This window comes from Heteronotia binoei, chromosome 1, assembly GCF_032191835.1.
Source record: "Heteronotia binoei isolate CCM8104 ecotype False Entrance Well chromosome 1, APGP_CSIRO_Hbin_v1, whole genome shotgun sequence".
Classification (NCBI taxonomy): domain Eukaryota; kingdom Metazoa; phylum Chordata; class Lepidosauria; order Squamata; family Gekkonidae; genus Heteronotia; species Heteronotia binoei.
Window position 1 is genome coordinate 23379928 of NC_083223.1, and position 25760 is coordinate 23405687.

A 25760-nucleotide genomic window follows, 5' to 3' on the forward strand; every position below is an offset into this window, starting at 1 on the left:
TCACAAAGGGCCCAGTGCAAAAGCCCCTGCAAGTATCATGGGCTCAGTATCAGATTTGTAGACATATAAATAAGAATTTTAGCCAGCCAATCTGGTGAATTCATAACTTTAAACTTCATTTGGTTTACTGATTTGTATTTGTTGCTTTAGCACACTTCCCCTCCCTAGTTCTCAAATCAATTAAATGTACATGCATATATCACACATTTCCTAGTGATAATCATAGTATCATAGAGTTGGAAGGTACCTCTAGGATCATCTAGTCCAACCCCCTGCACAATGCAGGAAACTCACAAACACTTCCCCCTAAATTCACAGGATCTTAATTGCTGTCAGATGGCCATCTAGCCTCTGTTTAAAAACCTCCAAGGAAGGAGAGCCCACCACTTCCCGAGGAAGCCTGTTCCACTGAGGAATCGCTGTAACAGTCAGGAAGTTCTTCCTAATGTTGAGCCGGAAACTCTTTTGATTTAATTTCAACCCATTAGTTCTGGTCCTACCTTCCGGGGCCACAGAAAACAATTCCACACCATCCTCTATATGACAGCCCTTCAAGTAACTGAAGATGGTGATCATATCACCTCTCAGCTGCCTCCTCTCCAGGCTAAACATCCCCAGCTCCTTCAACCTTTCCTCATAAGACTTGGTCTCCAGACCCCTCACCATCTTCGTCACCCTCAAGAATCACTCAGAAAACATTAATTACAACTCTGAAACCTGCCAGCTTGCTAATATTGTACTGGCAATGGCATTCCCTTGCTGTTATTAATTTTATGAAACAACTCAGTTTTGGAAACAAAGAATTTCCTGCAAAAACCCCCAAAACTCGGAAAAATGTCTAAACCGCATCCCCAACCCTTGTCCATATTACCACAGATAACTAACTCTCTCAGTAGGAGACAACTTATTCCTTCAGATCAATGGTCAGATCAACTTATTCCTTCAGATCTATTGGCACCTGCATGGCCCCACAGTATTTTAACACCTTTATGGCTGACTTGGAGCAATACTTCATAAACTCTTAACCATTCACACTTCTCTTATAATTGTGATGCACTGATGACATTTTTATTGCCTGGATACATGGTAAAGAAGTCCTGGACATATTTCACCAGGCATTCAATAACTTTCACCCCACCATCAACCTGACAATCTATGCAAGAAATACATTTTCTGGACACTACTACTGACCAACCAACATATCTACCTGCTCCAGCTACCATCCTAAACATAGCAAATGATCCACTGTATACAGCCATGCTGTTTGTTACAGCTGCTTCTCACCTGAGGGATCTAAAATAAACCTTTCTGGAACTAAAGTATCCAATTGATGAAGTCAAGATAGAGACCGTCAACAAAGCCAGAAAGGCAACCAGAGAAAACCTGTTGCAAGACAGGCCCAAAAGAGTCAATAACAGAAGGCCACTAGTGGTCACATACAGCTCTCAATTCAATTCAAAACAGTTCAACACATCATCAGTGACTTACAGTCTCAACTGGATAACGCCATAAGTACGGGTGCATGTGTGTGTGGGGGGGGGTGTGTGCTTTGCTTGCACACACAGACAGCCTCCCAGTCTTAAACAACTCCCTACCCACAATAATACACCCAATTTGAAAAGAAAACTGGTACCAGGGCATGCAATAAACCCGGATGGCAACTTTGCTTCCACATATACTGAAGGGAAAAAAATGGAACTCCTAGAATAAGAGCCTCAAACAATAAACAGTCTGCCAGGAGAAAGCTGTCAGTAGTTTGAACAATATCTTACACACGGACATAGATGAAGATATTTTACTCAAGCTGATAATATGTGACATTTGTCCAGTGTACTTCGCGTTTTGATGCTACTTTTTCAAGACGGATGGCTTTTCTTGCTGGAACTGTAAACAATAAAATATCACAAAATAATACAGAGGTATACAGAAGTCTACTCAACCATATTTACAGTATAAATTTCTTCTTAGCCCATAAATCCTGTCACAAACACAAGGGCAGACTGCTCACTCTTTTACTGACGGAAAGGTTCTCATAAGACCAATCCATTCATAAGGTATAGCCCTAATGATCTGCAGGCTATATGTCCTAAAGGGCAAAACTGTTTTTTTTCTTAAATAATTCATCACTATTATTAAAGAAAAGGTGAGAAGTCCAAACACTGGTTGAATCCAATTTGAGGAGAAAAAAATCCTCAAATTAAAAATAAATTCCATCTTTATCCGCAAAGGGATTTGAGTGATGTTTTCAGTTCTATATTGCTTGTTTTTATATGTGTCTATAACACAAAACTTAATATCTTCCACCGTGTGGCCAGCGCTAAAATAACAGGAGGTTCTCAAATTTGATTGCAAATTCTAAACTGATGTTCCAATATACAAGTACAGATGGAATGTGTGGATATTCCCATGTATAAAAGTACACAAGGGCAAACAATTAACATATATGTGACATCACCCCATGGGTCAGTAATGACAAGTGCTTTACCTTTCTACAAGTCATACAATGCCCACAACGGTGATTCCCATTAATTCCTATTTCCCTACACATCCTATTGCTTGAAGTATCTGCTCTGACCAGCATACTTTTGAGATTTCTACCTCTTCTAAGCCCAAGCTATGACATTCTGGCATATGGGAAACAATATGCCAGGGTTTTCTGATAATTCTATTCTCTCTCTCTCTCTCGGCTTGACTTCGCGAACGAAGATTTAAGAAGGGTGCAGTAGTCCACGTCTGCTGCAGGCTCGCTGGTGGCTGACAAGACCAATGCGGGACAGGCAGATCCGGCCACAGTGGCTGCAGGGAAAAGTCTGATTTGGGGTTGGTGCTGTAGCAGTGCAATTCTTCCTCCATCTCCTTTTGTCCTCAAGACCAGCTATGCGTGCGTTCTCAAAGGAAGAGACAGCCTGGTGGATGGTATGCCTCCATGCTTTGCGATCTGAGGCTAGGTCAGACCACTGGTGATGGTTGATACCATGCTTAATACTTGTTGTTTATGCTGCAGAAGCTGAACTGTGTTTCTGCCTTCTCTCTTCCATTTTGCCTTAAAGACAATGTTCCTAGGATACCCACTATTAATAAATTGTTTTTCCAAATCTTGAGATTCACTAATAAAATCTGCAACCAGGGTGGAATTTCTTTTAGCCCTAATGAATTGGCCCAAGCATGAGTTAGCCCTGAGATAATGAGGAGGATGTGAGGAAAAATGTAAAACTGAATTCTTATCAGTAGGTATGTGGAACAACTTGACAGCTAAAGGACCAGACTCATGTTTATAGTCTATTGTGCCTACTACTGGCTTGAGTAAAATATCTTCATCTATGTCCATGTCTGAGATACGTAAACCTTTTTGGACTGGAATATGATGAACATAGTTGAACTTGTGAAGGAATTTTGTAGTTTGTTCATCATGCATGCAGTTCTCATTAGTTGAGCCATTGCCACCAGCTCTGAAGATAAACGTCTTTATGTTTTCTATTATTTACTAGGTATAATAATAAAGTTGTAATTATTGTATTGTTCAAACTACTGATAGCTTTCACCTGGCAGACTGTTTATTGTTTGAGGCCACATATACCAAGACAACACAATCACTGGACCTAACAACATCAACTACACTATTTCAGGATTATTTACTAGCCCATCTTCTAACATTGTATATGCCATTAAATGCCAACAATGCTCTTCCATTCTCTTCATAGGGCAAACAGCTCAAACCTTATGTCAGAGTGTAAATGGACTCAAATCTGACAACAAGAATCCTGTAGGAAAAAACTGTAGGAGAACATTTCAACCTTCCAGGGCACTCAGTAGGGAACTTCAAATTAGCTGTTTTACTGCAAAGGAATTTCAGAAACAGAGTGAAACAGGAGACTGCTGAATTACAAATTATTACAACACTCAGGACAATGGAACCTCCAGGGCTTAACAAAGATATCAGGTTTTTATCTCACTACACATGTTAAATCACTCAGTATTCACATATTAAAAATTTGTTGGTCTTAAAGGTGCCACTGGATTCAAACTTAATTCCTACATCTATTGTTAACTCTTTTACTATAAGTATGCTGTTTGCTGCTCTTCACAGATCTTACCAACATCATTATTCCAATCTTAGTTGCACTTATTCATCTTGACTCTAATTGGCCCTTCTTGGCAACAACCTCCCCCCATGTAATATTTGAGGAAATCTGTGTCAATGCATCTAAGGAAGTGTGCATCAACAGGTGCTAAGTCTCTCAACTCTTGCTTATACCCAGAACAGAGCTTTGTTGGACCCAAACTTAGTTCTCACATTTGTTTGTTAACTCTTATAATGTGTATGCTAATTTGCTGTCATACACAAGTCTTAGCATCTGCTTTAATCCAATCTCAGCTATTCTTATCACCCAATTATTTAAGCATCTTGACTCTAATGAGCCCTTCCTGGCAAATAACCCCCCACACCCTCTCTCTGTCTACATGTAAGGCTTGAGAAAAACTGTGTCAATATATCTGATGAAGTGTGCATTGCACACAAAAACTTATACCCAGAATCTAGGATTGAACCTGGGAGATTCTGTTGGTTTTAGAGGTACCACTAGACTCAAATTTAGCTCACTCATGTGTTCACTCAAAGTGCAGAAGTGGATTTCAGAGTGGCTCCATGCTGGACTGTGCCTCCCGAAACCCAGGTAAGGCAGAAGTAGCATAACTTCCTTCCCCTGTGCTACAGTTGAGGGTCCACCCTCCCAAATACTGCAAAGGGCACATGAACGAGGCCCAAATAGAAAAACTAACGTCCATCTCACCCTGTCAAGAGCACTATCAGGTATCTAGAGGCATGCATGGTAATGTGAGGGGGAAGGAACCCTCTGCTTGTTTTTCATTCATTTCAAATGAATGAAAAAGATTACCACTAATATTGTTTACTATAAACAAAAAAAGGCTGTGTGTTCAAGTTGGGGGTCCAGTACACACTTATCTTAGGCTTGCAGCAGCATCTTATGAGAAGGCCCTTCCAAACAGCGAAGTGTTTGGAGCGAAGCCCTGGTACGCAGCAGCAGCATGGAAGAGCTAGCCACCAGCAGGAACCACACAAACATCTTAGATCCTCCTCATGCTCAGTCCCTCTTTTCATAACTACTTAGCTTCACCAGAAGAGAAGGGGAGGGACGTTGAAGAGCAACAGAGTGCCACAGAGAGGCAACTGCCTTTGCCAACAATCACTAACAAAGCCGGGGACCACCATGTAGGCAGGACACCCCTCATTCCTTATTAACAGTAAACTATTCTGGAGGGCACAGGCTAAAGGCCATAGAGAACCCTCTCCACAACCTTAGATCGTTCACCATTTCATGCTTCCTGATGTACAGGATCAGACTGTTGCCCTTTGGCAAAGCAGCCCAAAGACTTGAAAGAGCTTGCAGAAAGTCTAAACATCTTTTGAGATGCTGGATCATCATATAAAGACAACTGGAATATCCATATTTAATGAAGTCAAGGATCAACCCTAAGATTTACTCAGACCTAAGGCTGATGTTATTCAGTGAGGATCATTTCCTGGGAAGGGTCCTTTAAACAGCACTGCAATTCATGCAGAAAGCATAAAATGAAAGCGTCCTTTGCACTGCACTGTAACTCATGCAGAAAGCACAAAATGAAATACACACTCCAGAGATCACACAAACACAGGAAGCTTCTAGATCAGACCACTAAGGTCTGGATTGTCTGTTCAGACTGACAGCAGCTCTCTTGGGGTCTCACGTAAAGGTCTTCCATATCACCACATCATCTGTTACAGGGGTGGCCAAACTGTGGCTCAGGAACCACATGTGGCTTTTTCACACAAATTGTGTGGCTTTCAAAGCCCTCCACTGCCCCATTGGCCGGCTTAGAGAAGGCATTTGTCTCTTTAAATGCATTCTCCAAGCCAAGCTATCTGGTAGCTTGGAGAATGTGTTTAAAGTGTGCTCGCTTCGGCAGCACATATACTAAAATTGGAACAATACAGAGAATGTGTTTAAAGTCACTTTCTTTCCATCTCCCCCTCCCAGCATCTTTTTTCCTTCCTCCCTTCTCCCTCCCTTCTCCCTCCCTTCCAGCTCTCAAACATCCGATGTTCATGTCTTGTGGTTCTCTTTTGTATAAAACAAAATTTTATTTTGCAATATAGTGAAAAAATATTCTATCAGAATCTAAATATAGTTCATCAATACATTACACGTTTTCCCATCCATCCCACCCTCCAAATTGTGACTTCTGCCGGTATACAAAACAAATTAAAAACCTTTTAGAAGTAAAATTTCCCATATATAGAATCTTAACTATAAGTTATCATTCACTTAACTTTATCTTAACTCCAATATAACTACTATTCTTATTCCTTTACTTAATACTTTCTACTTAATCATCAATATTACACATTTAATCAGATAGCCATAATCTATTCTCCTTTGCACTTTAAAAATCCAATTATTACTTGTTAAACATTAAACATAAATTTCGTAGTCATTAAATCATCACTAAAAATTATTCAAATCTTAATCTTATCTTAACTCACATAAACTTACTATATGAACTCAGCTACTTATATTTCACTACTAAAACACTACTCAGTAATCACAGTCTTTTTTCTCTTTTAAAGTTCAGTTAATATTATCAGAAACCACTAAATGGCTCTTCACCTTCCACTGTGTCTCCACATAGTTTTGGAATTTATTCCAATCTTCCTTAAATTTCTCCAAGTTACAGTCTTTCAAGATTCTAGTAAGTTTGTCCATTTTACTCCAATTAAGAACCTTTAAGATCCAGTCCCATTTTTCTGGTATTTTATCTTGCTTCCACATTTGCACAAACAATGTCCTCGCAGCTGAAAGCAAATATCACAACAATGTCCTGTCTTGCTTCAGAAAACTTTCCATTTGTAATCCCATGTCTTGTGGCTCTCAAACATCTGACATTTATTCTGTGTGGCTCTTACATTAAGCAAGTTTGGCCATCCCTGATCTATTACCTGATCCTTTCATATTGGAGACGCCAGGGATTGAACCTGGGAGATTGCAAACAGCTGATCTGCTACTGAGCCACAGCCCTCTGCTGGACTTTCAAGTTTCTTTTGAAAATAGTATTGACATAAGAAAGATAAATATGCTCACCAAATCTAGGGTGGGGAGGGAAAAAACCCTTAAACCATACTAAAGAAAAGCAAGACTGTTACTTATGTATTTCCTTAATTAGAATGAGAACTGATCATAGAAAGCAACAAAGAAAATAATCAGGCAAGTTGCAGAAATTCTGTCACTCTTGCAGATGAGCTACAATTAAAATATGATTATTATTGAAGCAATTTCTGTTTTAACTTCTATACTATTTTATTTTTCTTATGCCAATACTATTTTCAAAAGAATACTGTTATATAAAATATAGCAACTATTAATATTTCTTTGAACTGGGGGGAGAATCAAGGATAAGACAATTTGATCCTCCATATCAATAACAACTAAAGGTCTGTTCTGAAACACAGAAGACTGGGATCGATATGAAAGTTGTACTTAATGCTATTTGCAAGCTTTGTTATGAGTGGGAAAAGGGGACGAAAATAAACTATTACAATAATACATTTATAGTTAAGTAATTAATTACTCATTTGAGAGAGATAGGAGAAGGGTTAGGTCAGGCTGCTATAATTTATGAGCCAGTTTTAAATGTTCCCATGTCCTCCTAAACTTGCAAAAGACATAATGTATAGGTAGGACTGCCTGTTTAGAATGAGTTGTTTTAATTTGTATTTAAATTAAAGTTACTGGATAACCAATTCTCCACTTTGGCTAAATGCTTCCAAATCAGGTAGCACGTACAAAATCTTAAAAAGCAGAGATCGTGTATAGGAGGAAAAAAATCCATATAGTAGCGTTTCTAGGGTATATAAAATGAGACTTCACTGTGAAGAAAAACAACGGGTAAAGATGTGAGATAAACCAGGTTTAACCTCTGCAAGCAATAACCTCTGGTATATGGGGATGCATGCTAAAATATGGGATTGATTTCTCATTGGGTGTCCAGCTGAGAGAATTGTTTCAAATCTATGAAAAGACTAGTACTCCTCCAGCATCAATGCAAGCTGGGGTGCCCTGTAACACACCCCTGTAACACACAAGCTGGGGTGCCCTGACCCTTAATAGAGACGTGATATGTGGAAATGGGCAGCTGAAGCATTTTTTCATAGAGTGGAGGTTAAATAACAGTTGCTGCATACCTTTTAAGTCTTTATTCAATGGACAGGGAATTCTTTTTTCCCTTCCAGGAAGCTGACAACCCTACATAAAAATATAATCTTATGTTTAAGAATAAGGAAGAAAGATTGGGGGGAGGGTATTTCTGTACTTGATTAACATGCAATCCAGTGAAAAAACACTTGAATATATCACTATCTAAAAAGTAAAGACTGCATCAAAGTTCTTTTAAAAAGTACTTTTCTTTTTTAGTGTAGACCAGGGGTGACCAAACTGTGGCTCAGGAGCCACATATGGCTGTTTCATACATATTGTGTAGCTCGAAGCCCCCACTGCCCTGTCAGCCAGCTTGAAAAAGGCATTTGTCACTTTAAATCACTCCTCCAAGCCCAGCCAGCCAGCCGCTTAGAGAACGCATCTAAAGTTGCTTTCTTTCCACTTCTTCCTCATTCCTCCCCATCTATTTGCTCTCCTTTCCCCCTCCCTCAAAATCTGGTGCTCATGTCTTGCAGTTCTCAAACATCTAACATTTATTCTATGTGGCTCTTGCTTAATGTAAGTTTGGCCACCCCTGCTATATTCTATCCCTATCCTGGCATGAAGAGCTTAGATCAGTGATAATCAGTGGCTTAGCAGCCACATGTGATTCTCTAACCTACCTCCTGTGGCTCTTCTGGACACTGCTCTCCACTGAGGCTCCTACCTACCCCATGTTCCTGCAACGTGAGCAAGGCAAGTAGGGATGAAGAAATAATGGTCTCAGTTGAAGAGCCTCTGCTTGACATACAGAAGGTCCCAGGGATGGTCCTCAGATTCTCCAGTCAAAGGATCTGGTAGTAGGTGATATGAAAGACCTGGGCCTGAGACCTTGGGGAGCTGCTGTCAGAATAAGCAGGCAATATTGACCTTGACAGGCCCATGGTCTGTTTCACTGCAAGGCAGCTTCATGTGCTCAACCCTCACCCTTCTCTGCAGCCTCTGTTCTCTCATCCCAATACCTAAGCAGCTAACAAGAGGAGAGCAATTTGGCTGCTGAGAAGAGAGTAAAAACCACCACAGCAACTACCTAGAAGAAGAGCAAACTGGCCACAGTGTTGGGGGTGGCACTCCCCTTTCTCCATGACCAGCTTGCTCCCCTCTAGGAGCCTTAGCAAACTCACTCTTTTGCCTGAGCTAGTGTATTTGTTCAGTGGGGAAGCGCTCTGGACACAGGACAGTCACTTGGTGGTAATCACAAGCGTGGCTCTCCACGAGCCTTGGAGTGCCTGGCTGAGACAGCTGCAGCACAGATCTGCTGTTAAATACCAGGAAAATGTTTACTAACTATGAGGGGAAACCATTATCACTACTGAATCCTAATAGAGTAGTACCAGATTTCCTAACAAACGATTTCAACATTTCTAGCTCTTTCATTGAATAGTGGCAATTATTAGGTCCATAGCCGAACATCCTGGAAGACTAAAATGTTTTCCTGCTTATTCCTGAATGTCATAATATTCGATGTCACCTTTGTGGCAATTTATTCTTCTGCACAGAGACTGATCTGTTGGTGCTACACAGACCCAGCAGACGGGCACTGTTGGTAGATACATATTACACTGGAGAATAAGCAGGATAAGATGAACTACTCCAAGTTCTGTACCAGAAGCATTGCAACTGTATGTTCTCTCGTCAGTTGGAAAACACAAACAAAGCCTTGCAAATATGACAACTCAGACTGCTAAGTGACAAGCACACATTGTGCCCAAATATGTCTGTCCACGGAACCTGTTTTGGAGAGGATGGGGAGAAACTTCATTCTAGCACACCAAAGCTACAAATGGAAGGAGACGTCTTTCTTTAAAACAGCAAAAGGCCACTTCTTCAAAGATTTAATACATATATATCCTGCCTGCCAGCCAGTTTTTAAGGTTAAGTTTTCAACATAACTGCAACACAAGAATAAAAAGTACCAACAGAAAATTTAAAACAAGCACCATCTTAATACATCAGAAACCACCAAAAACCTAGGAAAATAACAATACCTTCCCCTTGCTCCTAAAAGCCACTGCTGTCTATTGAACAGAGACTGAGAGGGAGAGTTCTACAAGCAAGGTGCCATCATGGAAAAGGCCCTGTCCAAAACAGCCATACGTGACCCTTGTGCAAAGGAGCAGTCAATACACTTGGCACCCCAACCTGCTTAACAACACGTCCTATGACAAAACAGTGACATGAGTTGAACCTCAGAGGGATTTTTCTTTATAAGTCGGCCAGTCAAGTTCATACAAACCATCCTAGGAGATCTCCTTGGTAGATTAAGTAGATCACCTTTAAAGGAAGTAAGGGCTGAACAGGAAGACTCAGAGGCCACAGAAAGAAATTCAGGGCAGGTCAGCCAACCTGACAAACAACTTGGATGCAAACACCATGCCAAAAGGGAGCTGCCTTCTTACAGAGGTGCTACTAGAACTCTAGCTTTGGGAACAATGGTGGAATGAAAACAAAGAGCTTGAGATTCATTAAAGTGCTTCTCCATGCAACAAGCCAGTACATCTTGCCTGCCCCATCTGACACATTCTCAAAGCTATGCCCCGCAAGGCTTCTCCTGCCTGGATGCACAAATAGCTTTCCTAACCAGCTACTCCTTTGGCTTCACCCTGTTGGGAAGAAACTGACGGGGGGGAAATGGGGAATGGAAGAGACAGAGGAGAGGTTGGCAAGGTTATGACTGCATCCACACAGTGACAATCCTAACTGCCACATCTGCAGTGGCAACAGAGCATCCACACAGTTGCTTCCCCATTTGCTTCCCCATTCCCAGCTACAAATACAAGTTGATGGGGTGTGAACTGGCAGAGACTGACCAAGAGAGAGATCTTGGGGTCGTGGTAGATAACTCACTGAAAATGTCAAGACAGTGTGCGTCTGCAATAAAAAAGGCCAATGCCATGCTGGGAATTATTAGGAAGGGAATTGAAAACAAATCAGCCAGTATCATAATGCCCCTGTATAAATCGATGGTACGGTCTCATTTGGAGTACTGTGTGCAGTTCTGGTCGCCGCACCTCAAAAAGGATATTATAGCATTGGAGAAAGTCCAGAGAAGGGCAACTAGAATGATTAAAGGGCTGGAGCACTTTCCCTATGAAGAAAGGTTGAAACACTTGGGACTCTTTAGCTTGGAGAAACGTCGACTGCGGGGTGACATGATAGAGGTTTACAAGATAATGCATGGGATGGAGAAAGTAGAGAAAGAAGTACTTTTCTCCCTTTCTCACAATACAAGAACTCGTGGGCATTCGATGAAATTGCTGAGCAGAAAGGTTAAAACGGATAAAAGGAAGTACTTCTTCACCCAAAGGGTGATTAACATGTGGAATTCACTGCCACAGGAGGTGGTGGCGGCCACAAGTATAGCCACCTTCAAAAGGGGTTTAGATAAAAATATGGAGCACAGGTCCATCAGTGGCTATAAGCCACAGTGTATGTGTGTATATAAAATTTTTTTGCCACTGTGTGACACAGAGTGTTGGACTTGATGGGCCGTTGGCCTGATCCAATATGGCTTCTCTTATGTTCTTATTTTCTCCTTCCCTTGGCCCCCAACTGTCACCATTTTACCCTACTCCACAGAAGGGCTTCTGTGATCGCTATAGCATAATAGCCTGTGATTGCTATAGCACTAGATCAATATAGCACAATAGTCTTTCTATCACAGGAGCAGAGTTACAACATTATTGTGCTACAGCAATTCCTGATTATTTTAAAAAGTCCTCCCGTGCAGGCACAGGGGAGAGTGGGTGGGTGACCCAAGAAAAACAGAACTTATGCTGATAAGCATCTTCAAAAGCCCTCCTTCTCATGATGTGCAAAGGCACTTTACAGTCTTTCCAAACACACCATATGAAACTTTAGCTTTGGGAAAGATCACAGCAAAGCAGGGAAAAACCCAGGGAGTGGACTAGAAGGGGTTGATATTGTGTAGATCAGGGGTGGCCAAAGTGTGGCTCACAAATATTGTGAGGCTCTTGAAGCCCCCACCACCACACTGGCTGGCTTGGAGAAGGCTTTTGTTTATTTAAATCACGTCTCCAAGCCAAGCTAGCCAGCAGCTTGGAGAATGCATTTGAAGTAAAAGTTGCTTTCTTTCCACCTCTATTTTCCTTCCTTGGGGCTCTCAAACATCTGACAATCATGTCTTGCAGCTCTCAAAACAGCTGACATTTATTATATGTGGCTCTTACATTAAGCAAGTTTTACACACACACACACACACACACACACAGACACACACCCAGTGTAGATGCTCAACAAACCTCACTGTAATCTGGATACCCAACTCAAGCAAAACCTCCCCCTGGAAGCTACCCTAGCCAGACTGAGGAATACTAACCTCTTCCTTGCCAACTGTGCCCGTTGTCACTCAAGCAGCAGCCCAAATCTGTCCTGCATGAGACCTGAAAGGGTTGCCAACTGACCCAGAGAAACACATCCTGCGCCTTTAATAAAGGCTTTAATGCGTGGAAACTTCGTAGCATGAAGATCAATCACATCACCGTTCCATCCCACTGAGCCTCTTTTAAAGCGGCAGGATAATCTCCCTCTAGGTGTGTTGGCAACCCCAAGAGCCATTCTGTGGGGTGGCATCCTGCTGGCTCGGGGGGAGGCCAGCTCCATCTAAGGGGAGGAGGAGGCCGCTGAGTCTCCCTCCAGGGTCTACCTCGCAGGGCTGTCGTCAGGGGGAGGGGAGGGGGCGGGGCTTGCCTTCGATGGCGATGACGTGCTCTCGGATCTGGCCCTGCAGCGCCGGCTCTTCCACCCGCTCCAGCAGCTCGTAGATGGAGTAGATGTTGGGGTGCACCGACTCGAAGCGCCCGATCTCCGCCCGGATGGCGGCCGAGTGGGCCAACTGCTGCTGCTGATACTGCTGCGGCGGCGGAGGCGGCGGGTAGTTCATGGCTGGCAGGCACAGGGCCCCGCGCCCGCCCCTCACTTCATCGCCAGCCGCCCGGAGGGCCAGCAGGCCAGGCCATGGAGACGCCGCTGCCGCCGCCGCCCAGCGCCCTCGCGCGCCCCAGCCGCCCGCCGCTACCCCCCAACGGCAGCCAACCGCCGCTCAGCCAGGCCGGCCGCATCCACGCCCCCTAGCGTCGCCGCAGCGCAAAGCGCCGCCAGGGGGCGGGAGCCGGCTCCGCGGCATGCTGGGAGATGTATTTCGCAGGGGTTCCGCCGGCCTCCTTCCCGCGGGTGCCGCCCACTTCGCCAGAATGGAGGGAAAGGGAGGACGCCCCGGAGCTTCATGGGAATTGTAGTTGCGAAAGGGACGCTGCCCCCTCCCCAGCTTCTTGGGTTGTGGACAGGATCGCCAAGTAGTCCAATTCAATAAATATCTAGGGACTTTGGGTTTGGAGCCAGGAGACGCTGGGGGTGGAACCAGGAGACATTGGCGGTGGCACCAGGAGCCAGGCATCCAAAGGGAGCTCTGGCCTCACATTTAAAGGGACCGCACACCTTTTAAAACGCCTTCTCTCCATTTGGAATAATGAAGGATAGGGACACCTTCTTTTGGGGTTCATAGAATTGGGCCCTCTGGTCCAATCCTTTTGAAACTTGGAGGGTGTTTTGGGGAGAGGCATTGGATGCTATGCTGCAAATTTGATGCTTCTACCTCAAAAATAGCCCCGCCCCAGATGATCGCGGATCAATTCTCCATTATACCCTTTGGGAATCGGTCTCCATAGGGAATAATGAAGTGCTTAGCAGACATCCCCCCCTGCTTTCTGATGACCCTGAAGCAGGGGTAGGGCCTCCAAACCGGGGGATCCCCTGCCCACACCTGGGGATTGGCAACCCTAGTTGTGACAGGGGCGACTGTCCTTGGTTGGGCTCACCCACCAGCTGAGGCATTCAGCTCTGTCTTATCCAGAAGCATCCAGGTGGGCAACCGTGTTGGTGTGAAGCAGTAGAACAAAGCCGGAGTCCAGTAGCACCTTTAAGACCAAGAAAGTTTTATTCAGAATGGAAGCTTTCGTGTGCTGGAAGCACACTTCATCAGACAATAGGATGGAATGGCAAGCAGTCCTTAATATAGAGCAAGTGGGCAGTGAATTAGTACTATATGCAAAATCGTGGAAATTTTTTTTAGCAGATTAAAAGAACCACAAATTGGGGCCTGGTGATTGCTAGTTTGGATTGACTGGGCTAAAACAACAAAAACAAGGCAATATACGTCACAATAGCAGATTGATGTCTATGTCATATATCCTGTGACCTGCAATAAATAAGAGTCTGTTGTAATGTTAGCTCTGGGTTAAAAAACATCCCAAACCAAGATGGATTACAACAGTGGTCCCCAATCTTCTTGGTACCAGCACCAGGGCTGGCCCGCCCACCGCGGCCCCAGGGCCAGCAGGGTGGGGGCACCAAATTTCCCCCTGCCCCTTGTGGTGCTGCACAGCCTTGCCTCCCCCGGTGCCGTGCAGCCTCGCCACCCTGCCCCCCTCCCCTTGCTGCCCACCCCTCACAGCGCTTCTGCAGAGGCAGGCAACCTGCTGAAGAAGCAGCCCGCCAGAGTTTCGCTCCGTCGCCCCCCACCCTGCGCGACGAGGCTTGGGTCCCCCCTCCTGCCGCCTTCCTTCTCTCCCCAGTGCTGCAAGGCAGCATGGTGCTCCGTTGTCACCCTCCACCCTCACCCCATCCTCCCTCAGATTGAGCAGAGCAGAGTCGAAACTGGGCCTTACCAGTTTCGATGGGGCCAGCGCAACATCTAACACTTTGAAGTATGTGCAAGAGAATGCCTCTCCCCTCTCACTTCCAATGTCAGGAAGGAGGGGGGAGAAGCATTTTCTCGGGCATACTTCAAAGTGTTAGACAGCACGCTGGCCCCATCGAAACTGGTAAGGCCCAGTTTCAGCTCAGCTTGGCGCAATTGAAGGGAGGGGGGAGGGAAGGAAACACCGGAGCACCGCGCTGCATTGCAGCACCGGGGAGAAAGGGAGGGCAGTGGCAGCAGGGTAATGAAGCTAAACTCTGTGGGGGGGGGGGGGCACCAGGCTTCACGGTCCACTCGCAGACAGGCCGTGGCCCGGTAGTGGTCCCCGGTTCGGAGGTTGGGGACCCCTGGATTACAAGATGTAAATAATATAATCTATGACAAAATAATATAATCTCTGATTTTGTTGGTCTTTAAGCTGCTACTTGACTCCTGCTTTGTTATCCAGAAGCACTTTGCTTAGCTGGTCTTCATGGAGGTGGGAGGGGAGGACCCCTCTCAATTTTTTGGCCGGGGCTCAGGCATCAGACAGAGTACTGCCAGTCTCCAGGTGCCTTCTGGTGATCTCCCGGAATTACCTAATTTGTTGCTATCAGCCAACGTTGATAACACAAGGTGTCATCAGCACATCTACATACAATTTACTTTATTTATTTATTATATTCTATTTATAGCCCGCCCTTTCCCGAATGGGCTCTGAGCACGCAACAACAATCAATAATCAGAGTCATATAATAAATAATAATAAAATCAGATTCATATGATAAAACAATATAATAGTCTTAAAAAAAAATTCAAAGCCAGGTAATAGTCTGACTTCAGTTGTACAGACAGATCTACTAAAAAGACAGGAAGACACCTTAAAGGAATCACAGTTGGTCTCTGGGCTCCAGAGGTGAATTTTCTTGGAAAAACTGGCAGCTTTGAAGAGTGTCCTGAATGGCACCACAATAGGATTGCCAACTTCCAGGTGGTGGCTGGAGATCTCCTGGGAGTACAACTCATCTCCAGGCGATGGGGATCAGTTCCCCTGAAGAAAATGGTCCTTTTGGAAGGTGGACTGTATGGCATTATATGCCAATGGAGTTCCTCCCCTTCCCAAACCCTGCCCTCGTTAGGCTCCATGTCCAAATCAGGAATTTCTCAACCTGGTGTTGGCAAGCCTATGCCAGAGCCTTCCTAGCCTGCAGTCTTGAGCCAAGTGGCTAGGGCAAGGCTTGGAATACCTCAGCTCGCACCCGGTGGCCCCAGCAACAAGCACTCAGAGCCAGAAGGTGAAAGTGGAACTGACTGTGCGACTGGCCAGTCAGCCCACTTAAAAGCAGTGTGATTGCTTTGCCAAAAAAGTGTCATGGGCCCAGGGGATAGGCAGGGCAGGACAGCTCCTCCTGGTTGCCAGCCAGCCAGCAGGGGAAAGCCCTGCCCCAACAGCCTCCGTGTGCCGTGTGCAGGGTTAGGAGATGCTTGCAACTGTTTGTGTTGCCAAATGTGTGTGCCTTTAAATCTTGGCAGCAGGAGAACTGGATGCAGGTGGGGTGAGCAGCCAGCAGAGCTACAGAGTGGGTGAAGCCTCTGAGAAAGGCAGAGAAACCAGCATAGTCCCTCTGTTTTGCATTCACTTCAGAAGTGGTTTCTATAGTAAAATAGATATTAAAGAGTTTGCTAGAACCTGATTGTGAGAAGGAGGAAAACTTCAACCCCTAGACTGAGCTCCATTCCTGTTCCTCTGTTACTGAAGAAGCTGGTTGAAATAGAGCAGATCGTTACATTCAGTAACTCTTGTGAGTAAATTGCCCCAGTGAGATCACAAAAGTGTGGGCTTGCAAACTGTTTATTTTGCTATTTTGTGAGTGTTTGTGTGTCGCTTGTTTGGAAATGCTTCTAAAGCCTGACGGCGGACTTGACACTTTCACTTTCATTTAATAGAATTGCAACTGCCAGGGTACGCAAAAAAAGAGGATGAGGAAATGAAGACTGTATTCAGGGGAACTGCACTGCTGATTGTGAGAAGGAGGAAAACTTCAACCCCTAGACTGAGCTCCATTCCTGTTCCTCTGTTACTGAAGAAGCTGGTTGAAATAGAGCAGATCATTACATTCAGTAACTCTTGTGAGTAAATTGCCCCAGTGAGATCACAAAAGTGTGGGCTTGCAAACTGTTTATTTTGCTGTTTTGTGAGTGTTTGTGTGTCGCTTGTTTGGAAATGCTTCTAAAGCCTGACTGCGGACTTGACACTTTCACTTTCATTTAATAGAATTGCAACTGCCAGGGTACGCAAAAAAAGAGGATGAGGAAATGAAGACTGTATTCAGGGGAACTGCACTGCTGTATTTTTATTTATTTAGGGAATGGGGAAGTCTCCTGGCTCTACCCCTAAAGTCTCCAGATATTTCCTGAGTTGGACCTGGCAACTCTAGGGTGGTGCTTTCTGTCAGTTTCTCCTGCCAGGTAAACAGAAAGTTAGACTGGGAAGATCGATAAGCAAGGCAGCTGCTATTACTAGAGATGCCAGCCTCCAGGTGGGACTCCCAGAATTACAACTCATTTCTAGACTACAGAGTTCAGTTCCCTTACAGAAAATGGATGATTTGGAGGGTGGACTCTATGGCTTTGTACCCTGCCGAGGCCCCTGTCTTCTCCAGGCTCTATCCCCAAATCTCCAGGAATTTCCCAACCTGGATCTGGCCATCCTACCCCCCCCCCCCACACACACACACACTGGTAGCCAAAGTGATTATCAGGCTAACTAGATGCACATTAGTAGCACCTTAGAGACCAAGTCAACTGTCATTACCAGGCTAACTAGATGCATATTAATAGCACTTTAGAGATCAAGTCACCTACCCCCAGCGGGAGGTTGGGAACCCTGATACCAAGAGAACTCTTAATAAATAAAATATTAATCATGTAGGGGCAGGGAGTCAAGGGTGCTCAAGAGATAGTTTATGGTTGTTCCGACTTCTCCTTACATGCAATCAATGAAGCTTTCAGTAGTTTATCTTTGCTGGTGCTTACTTCCTGTGGAACTGTTGACTGGCTGCCTTTCTGGACGCTGGAACAATTGCTGCCTGTGAAAGAAGAATGGGCCGGCTGGAGCAGCGGAATGGCACACAGGAGGAAGAGATTTGTGCTACTGAGCAAGATTTAGTAATGAATTCATGGGTATTTTTAGACCCAGCAGCCTTCTTGCCATTTTTTCCCCCTCCTCTACAACAGCATATCCAGTTTAACGGTTGATAACCACTGTTGTAAACAGTTTGTTTTTTTTTTAAACTTGAGAAAAACATCTTGGTAAAGCAGTGTAAAGTAGACTATTTTTAAAAGCTGCTCTAAACTCATGAAAAATACCTTTGTTTTTCAGTAAAATAAGTCACCAGGAACTCATTGCAGCAAGAACTGGCACCTGAAGATCAGTCATAACGGGGGAGGTCTCCAGCCACCATTGGGAAGTTGGAACCCTACTCCTCTAAGAGTTTAAAAATTCTATCCAAACAGGGGTTGTTCCTTTCTTCCTTTACCAGCAACCTCAACCTAGCATTATTTATTTCAAACCTTTATTAAAGGTCTTCTAAACCACCCTAAAAAGCCCAACATATAGGCCTTCAGCAGGTGATTTGTTTTCATTTATTTATTAAGAAAGCTAGTCAAGAAAGAGGCTCTGGGTGAGTGCAAACAGGGCACACTACAAACCATGAACCAAACTCATTTAGGATTTTTTTAACTCTCAGAGGAGTAGGATTGGCAACTTCCCAATTGTGGCTAGAGATTTCCCCCTATTATGACTGATCTTGCTAGTTCATGCCCATTCCCACACACAGCTAGTTAAAACTAATAATTTAAATCTATCAGTAGGCAGAAAAACCAATCAAATACTGTCATAAATAAAACTGTCTTCCATCATCACGATTGTTGATGACAAGAAAGTACTGAATTGAAGGTTTCTGTTCAGCACAGCGGTGAGAAACAGCTGGTTTTCTTGTTTCTCCACCCATTAGCTTAGGAAATGCTGCCCACATAGGACTCGACTGGGTAAAAGTGGGTTGGATTCATACGGCTGAAGCTGGATTCCTGGACATAAGCAGTGATTTCCATCAATGGAGTTCTCTTTCTTGGATAGAAGTTGCTTGTGGCAGAGATGGTCAGGGGTCTTCTCCTGAAGATCGGGGGGTGGGGGACAAGCCTAACTATAAGACTGGCATCCCTAGTCAAAAGGCCAGGCAACTGGTGACATGAAACCTTCCTGCCCAAGAACCTGGAGAGCTGCTGCTAGTCTGAGTAGACAATACTGATCCTGACAGACTGATGGTCTAATTCAGTACAAGGCAGCTTCACATGCATGTATATGTGTAGGTACACAAATGTGGCTCTGCCTTTATGGAATTCAATGAGATTTAACTGATTCAGGCTAACTGATGCGTTGCTGGTGTTGCAAAGCCCATACATTCTACATACAATGTATGATTTATATTTTGATTCCATGACACTTTCATTGACTTCAAACACCCCATCCCATAGTAGCACAAATTCTTGGAGTAAGAAAGTCTGTGCTACACACCAGATTCTAGGATTCCACAGAGCATGAGAAGAGCATGAGGAAACTCTACTAGTGCTTCTGTTGAAAACAATACTGTAGGGTGTCAATTCCCAAGCAAGCTCTCATAAATGTTAATGATTGCAGGACTTTTATAATTACAAGCCTTTGTAGTACCATGTGTAAGCTCCAGGCTTTGAATTTTCTCCTGAGATACTCAGCTCCAGAGTCCACACTCAAAAAATCAGACAAAATACTTTTATTATCAAATTAGCAATAATTAGCTAGGCAAATGTACTTCAATATCTTGTGAAGGCTAAAATACAAGAAAAACTATACAATCAGCCAAGACTGACTCAAACTCAAAAGGCAGGGGCATATCCTGCCCAAAAGACGTTCAGTAAGAAAACTTTTCACCTCTTGGCTTTTATCCTTGAACAAAACTATTAACAGGCTGCCCCCTCTCTATCCAGTCCAGCTGTTAATTAAGATGACTCAGCTATGCAGTTCTTGGCAAGGTGAAAGTTAGTTCCTTCCTGCAATGACTTGCAAGGTCAGTCCTCCCTCTCGTTTAGCTCTTTAGAGTTGCTATTATGGGGCTGAACTGGTCTCTTCCTAAAACCATTCAGGACTGGCTCTGCCACTAGGCAAACTAGGCAATTGCCTAGGGTGCCAGCCTTCTGGAGGCACCAAATTGGGTGCCCCTCATATGGTTATCAGTGCAGGAGGAGGGGCACCAGAGGTTAGCCTTGCCTAGGGTGCCAGATAGTCCAGGGCTGGCCCTGACACCATGTTATTCAGAATCCTACTCAGGTCTAGGGCTTGTTTTGTAGCAGCAATTCCAGTTTGGTGTAGTGGTTAAGTGCACGGACTCTTATCTGGAAGAACTGGGTTTGATTCCCCACTCCTCCACTTGCAGCTGCTGGAATGGCCTTGGGTCAGCCATAGCTCTCTCAGGAGTTGTCCTCGAAAGAGGCAGCTGCTCTAAGAGCTCTCTCGGCCCCACCCACCTCACAGGGTGTCTGTGGGGGGGGGGGAGGCAAAGGAAATTGTGACCACTCTGAGTATAGGGTGGAATATAAATCCAATATCATCATCTTCTTCTTCTTCTCATATTAGGCCACACACTCCTGATGTAGCCAGTCCTCCTGGAGCTTACAGTAGGCCCTGTCAGGCCTGGGGCTGGGGGTGCCTGCGCCTCTAGGCCCCTAGGCTGAATCCTGCTCCCCCATTGTTATCTTCAGTGCCAATGACATCACAGTGACATAGCTGTCACACACACACACCGACTTTGCTGAGGTCTTGTGAGCCTCGGAAGACCCTGGCAAAGTCCAGAAGGGCAGCAGCCATGCTTAGAGTGCACTAGCTGCCACCCCCCTGACTTTGCTGAGGCATCCCAAGCCTCAGGAGACCCTGGCAAAGTCCAGAAGGGCAGCGGGTGCACTTAGCACGCTTGTTGCCATGCCCTCCTGACTTTGCCAAGGCATCCCGAGCCTCGGGAGACCTCAGCAAAGTCTGGAAGGGCAGCGGGCGCCATTAGAGCATCCTCACTGCCGTGCCCCCTGACTCTGCCGAGGCATCCTGAGCCTTGGGATACCCTGGCAAAGTCCAGAAGAGCAGCAGGTACGCTTAGAACATACTCGCTGCAGTGCCCCCCAACTCTGTCGAGGCATCCCAAGCCTCGAGAGACCCTGGCAAAGTCCAGAAGGGCAGCAGGTGTGCTTAGAGTGTGCTCATTGCCACACACCCCTGACTTTGCCAAGACAGACCTCGGCAAAGTCAAGACAGCAGCGGTGCAGTGCATGGGGTAGGGTTGCCAAGTCCAATTCAAGAAACATCTGGGGACTTTGGGGGTGGAGCCAGGAGACACTGGGGGCGGAGCCAGGAACAAGGGTGTGGCAAGCATAATTGAACTCCAAGAGAGTTCTGGCCATCACATTTAAAAGGACAGCACACCTTTTTAAATGTCTTCCTTCCATAGGAAATAATGAAGGGTAGGGGCACCTTCTTTTGGGGCTCATAGAATTGGACCCCCTGGTCCAATCGTTTTGAAACTTGGGGGGTACTTTGGGAAGAGGCACTAGATACTATATTGAAAATTTGGTGCCTCTTCCTCAAAAAACAGCTCCCCCAGAGCCCCCGAAACCTCCAGAACAATTCCCCATTATACCCTATGAGAATCGATCACATAGGAAATAATGAAGACGTTTCCCTCTCTCCCCGCCCCCCCCCCCCCCTCTTTCTGGCCAGTCTGAAGCAGCAGATCAGCCTCTCTACTCACCATTTGCTGCCAGCTTCTTCACAGAAACACACACAGACACACCATCCTAAATGGAAGCCTTTCAAGTTAAGCCTCTGGAAGTGCAAAGGTACATGGTCCTTTGCGGGCGGGGCTCCCTCTCTCCCCCCCTCCCCCACCAGCCAGCTGATTGGGACCAGAAGCAGCCTGGGAAAACTGAAGAAAGGCTGCTGCGATCGGGGCTGGGTGGGAAGGGTAGGGCAAGGAAAAGCTGCTGAGATCGGAGCTGGGTGGAGAGGGCCACCATTCCCCCCCGCTTTCCAGATTTTTGGCTAGCGGGGGAAGAAGGCTCCAAATCGGGGGTCACCAGGCAAGGCGGGGGATTTGGGAAGCCTAGCATGGGGCAGGGGGCGCCTCATGCCCCGCCGAGGCCAAATGGCACCCGAAGCAGCTGCCTACTTGGCCTACTCCTATGCACCGGCGCTGGGCCCTGAACTAAGAGCCCTGTAAGCTCCAGGAGGATTGGCTACATCAGAGGTGTGTGGCCTAATATCCAAAGGTGTTCCTGCTACAAAAAAGCCCCGCTCAGGTCTATTCAGTGGTGTATGGTCTCAAGACAGTGCTCTTAGGATTCCACCTTTATAGTAGTGGTAGTAAGTGCTTTATGGTGACCCCATAGGATTTCCAAGGCAAGAGACATTCAGAAGTGGCTCTGCATCATGCCCTGGTATTTCTCTAAAGTCTCCACATCCACAGTCAGAGATGGCCCTGTTTAGCTTCCAAGATCTGATGGAATCAGGCTAGCCTGGCTTTTGTTAGGCGTTTGGCAGGGCTTTTTTTGTAGAAAAATCCCAGCAGGAACTCATTTGCCTATTAGGCCACATCCCTTGACAATGCTTCACACAGGGCTTTTTTGTAGAAAAAGCCCAGCAAGAACTCATTTGCATATTAGGCCACACCCCCTGACCCCAAGCCAGCCGAAACTACATTCCTGTACGTTCCTACTAAAAAAAAAGCCCTGGCTTTTCATAAGCTTTTCTTTTAGAAGTCTGCTCACTCACTTTGGGATCTGAAGACAGGATAATGACAACTGGAATAATTTGCCATGAGAGCAAAAATGTGTTGGTTTTCGCACTACATTAGAAACCTCAGAGAAGCTCTTTGGAGTACCTGGCCTTGACACCAGGACTGGCGCTGATGCTGTGTGCCTTGCAGATTTCCAGTGCTCAAGATCAGTTTATTTGGCACTTAGAAAACTGTCTGACTGGAAGCACTCGTCATTTTAAAATTCAAGGGTCTGGTAGTGGGTCTATATTGCTTGCTTGTCTCATAACGGCAATTTCTTGGCATCCTCTGAAGGACAAAAATGAACTGGCTTTTAATAGCGTGACAGGCTTTGGCAGTCAGCTGGATGCCGTTGAAAAGGAGGCTTTGATACACTGAAGGCATATCAGTTCAGTTCAGTCCAGTTTATTCAAGGAAAATGTCCCCAAAAATCCCATTGGCTGCTGGAGTCTCACAATGTAGCCACTGAGTCTCTGTTACACAAGGAGACTGTAAAACAATGTTAACATGTAAAATACATCAATATAAAAAGAGTTAATACATATAGAGCAACACAATGTGCAAAACATTTTGTATATTTTTTTAAAAAAATCAGATTAAAACTGCAATCTGTCCTAGAGACAACAGATGCTGTTGTATTGAGCTATGGCTTCTGTAACTGTTCTGTCCTTAGGTGAAAGAAATGTTTAAAAGCTGCTGTTCTGCAGAACAGTAAGGATAAATTGCCAAAACAGGAACTAGCAAGGAAGCTCTGGGTTGAGCACTTCATACCCAATTTACCAGGAAAAAAAGTAATGGGAGATTGATGTCTGTATGTCACATATGCATCAGCTCTGTTCCTGGGGTACCATGGATTGCCCAGAGAGCAGCAAACAAATCATGAAGTTTTGCCAAAGGGAACCCTGTTAAAATGACCCAATGAAAAAAGCATTCACTAGAATGGGAACTGTAAGATAGAATAATTACAACAGGTAAATGGAGATGAAGGCATGAAGCCCCAAAACATGGGAGAACAAACTCATTTAGCATCAGTTAAAAGATGCGATTGAGTAGGGTTGCCAGGTCTTTCCATAAAGTTTTCATCCAAAATGCTAGAGTGTCCCACATACAATATGCCTGGTGTGGTGACATCACTTCTGGGCGATGTCATCACGCTGGGCACATTGGGCATCAACAGAGCTTTTCAGGGGTGGAGATGCCCCCGTTGGCCAGCTTCATGCTGGCAGGTTGGAGGCCCCCAAACCAGGGGAATTCCACCACCCCCCTCCAAGCAGGAGGCTGGAAACCCTACAATCAAATTCTTTAAGTTCCCTCAACTCAAAAGTACAAGCTTTGGTTAGATCCAGTGCTGTTCACTTAGTCAGAGAGGAGCCGTTGTGCTATAGAGGTTCAAATCCCCACATCTACCATGGAATCTTGCTGGGTGACCTTCAGCCCATCACAAACTCATAGTTCGGCCTACCTCACAGGGTTGTTGTTCTGAGGATGTGAAGAACGGGAGAAGAATGTTCTAAGAAGAATGTTGAGTCCCTACTGGGAATAAAAGTAGGATATAAATAAACAAATACAAATGCATATCAGCATATTTTTTGTGTGTGGGGGGGGGGGGGGGACAAACAGCTTCCAAGAACCAATGAAAAGATCTACTGGAAGCCAGAGCAGCAGTGTAAGACAAAGGTTAGCTTAAATTTAATCACTGCTGACTATTCTCCCATAGATAATTTTCTTGATCCTGCAACTGGAGGAATACAAAGATGGGGCACAGTTATATCAGACAATTGCTTTTTTGTCTTTGCACAAAGTGAACTTTTAAAGAGTCATATCTTTCGCTGTACAGCTGACATATCTAATAAACACTTCTGGAAAATTGCTGTAAAAAAATTTGGGGATTGCATTTTCTTTCCCTCAGCCTCAGTTTAAGGCTATATCCTTGCTTTTCCTTAAAAGCTACTGTTTTTATAACATAATGTGTGGAAGAGGCAATCATAGAGATACAACTAGTCCTAGATAGGCTGATTTCACCCGCTCTTGGAAACCAAACAGGGTTGGCCCTGTTTACTGTTTAGATGGGAGACCAAAAAGGAAATCCAGGATCACAAAACAGTCATGCAATGACAAACCACCTCTGAACTTCTCTTGCCTTGAAATCATACAGGGTTGCCGTACAGTGTGGTGTAGTGGTTAAGAGCAGCAGATTCTCATCTGGAGAACTGGGTTTGATTCTGCGCTCCTCCTCCACATGAAGCCATCTGGATTACCTTTGGACAGTCACAGCTCTCTCTGAGCTCTCTCAGCACCCCCCCCCCCAAAAAATCTAGTTTGCCACCTATAGGACCATGATACTGAAGAGTTAAAACTGAAGGCTGCCAGATAATCTTATGATCTCTTGGCTGTACTATACCCAATGCCATATGATAATTATTATTATAAGGTTGCCATAAGTTGGCTGACACTTGACAGCACTTTCACCACCAGTATCATCTTTTCATTGTTTTGAGCACTTCATACTATCATCCTCCTTCAGTAAAAAACAAAACAAATGTCACTTTGATTAAGCCAAAATTCACTTTGTTGGCCCCTTTCCAGACAGGTTGTCTGCTACCCCCAAAATAATAGGAGTCTTGAAGCTCTTTGAAGATAAAGAGGTTTGAGTCAAGAATATTAAACTAAAGAGTTTACTCAGAGGTGAAGCAGAACATCCATGTTCAGTGTAGGCTGCCAAGCCCCCGGTCTGCCAAGCAATATTTATCTTACCATAACTGTCTGTGTTTATCAGAATATAACTGCCATGCTGTAACTGTCACTAACCCTGAAACAAAGCTAGGCACATCAAAGTAGAAAGTTAGCCAGCGCCTCCTTCCTGCGCCTCTTTCGCTTTTACTAACAAATGCAGGAATTCGTTCTTTGAAGATAAAGCCTCCAGGGACATTTTCCCAGGCCAAGCCTGGACCCAGGAAG

At 44.9% G+C, this 25760-nt stretch overlaps 1 protein-coding gene across 5 annotated transcripts in view; it reads right to left on the reverse strand.

The window, feature by feature from the left end:
* AGAP1 (ArfGAP with GTPase domain, ankyrin repeat and PH domain 1) overlaps window positions 1-13269 on the reverse strand; it is a 505789-nt gene extending 492520 nt beyond the window's left edge. For 3 of the 5 annotated variants that reach the window (XM_060232474.1, XM_060232501.1, XM_060232465.1), the window contains exon 1: window positions 12960-13269. In XM_060232474.1, the coding sequence (XP_060088457.1) occupies window positions 12960-13152 (193 nt within the window). In that variant the 5' untranslated portion in view covers window positions 13153-13269. The remainder of the gene's footprint in view (window positions 1-12959) is intronic. The other 2 variants (XM_060232493.1, XM_060232483.1) reach the window with 1 other exon arrangement.
* Window positions 13270-25760: the final 12491 nt, after the last annotated feature.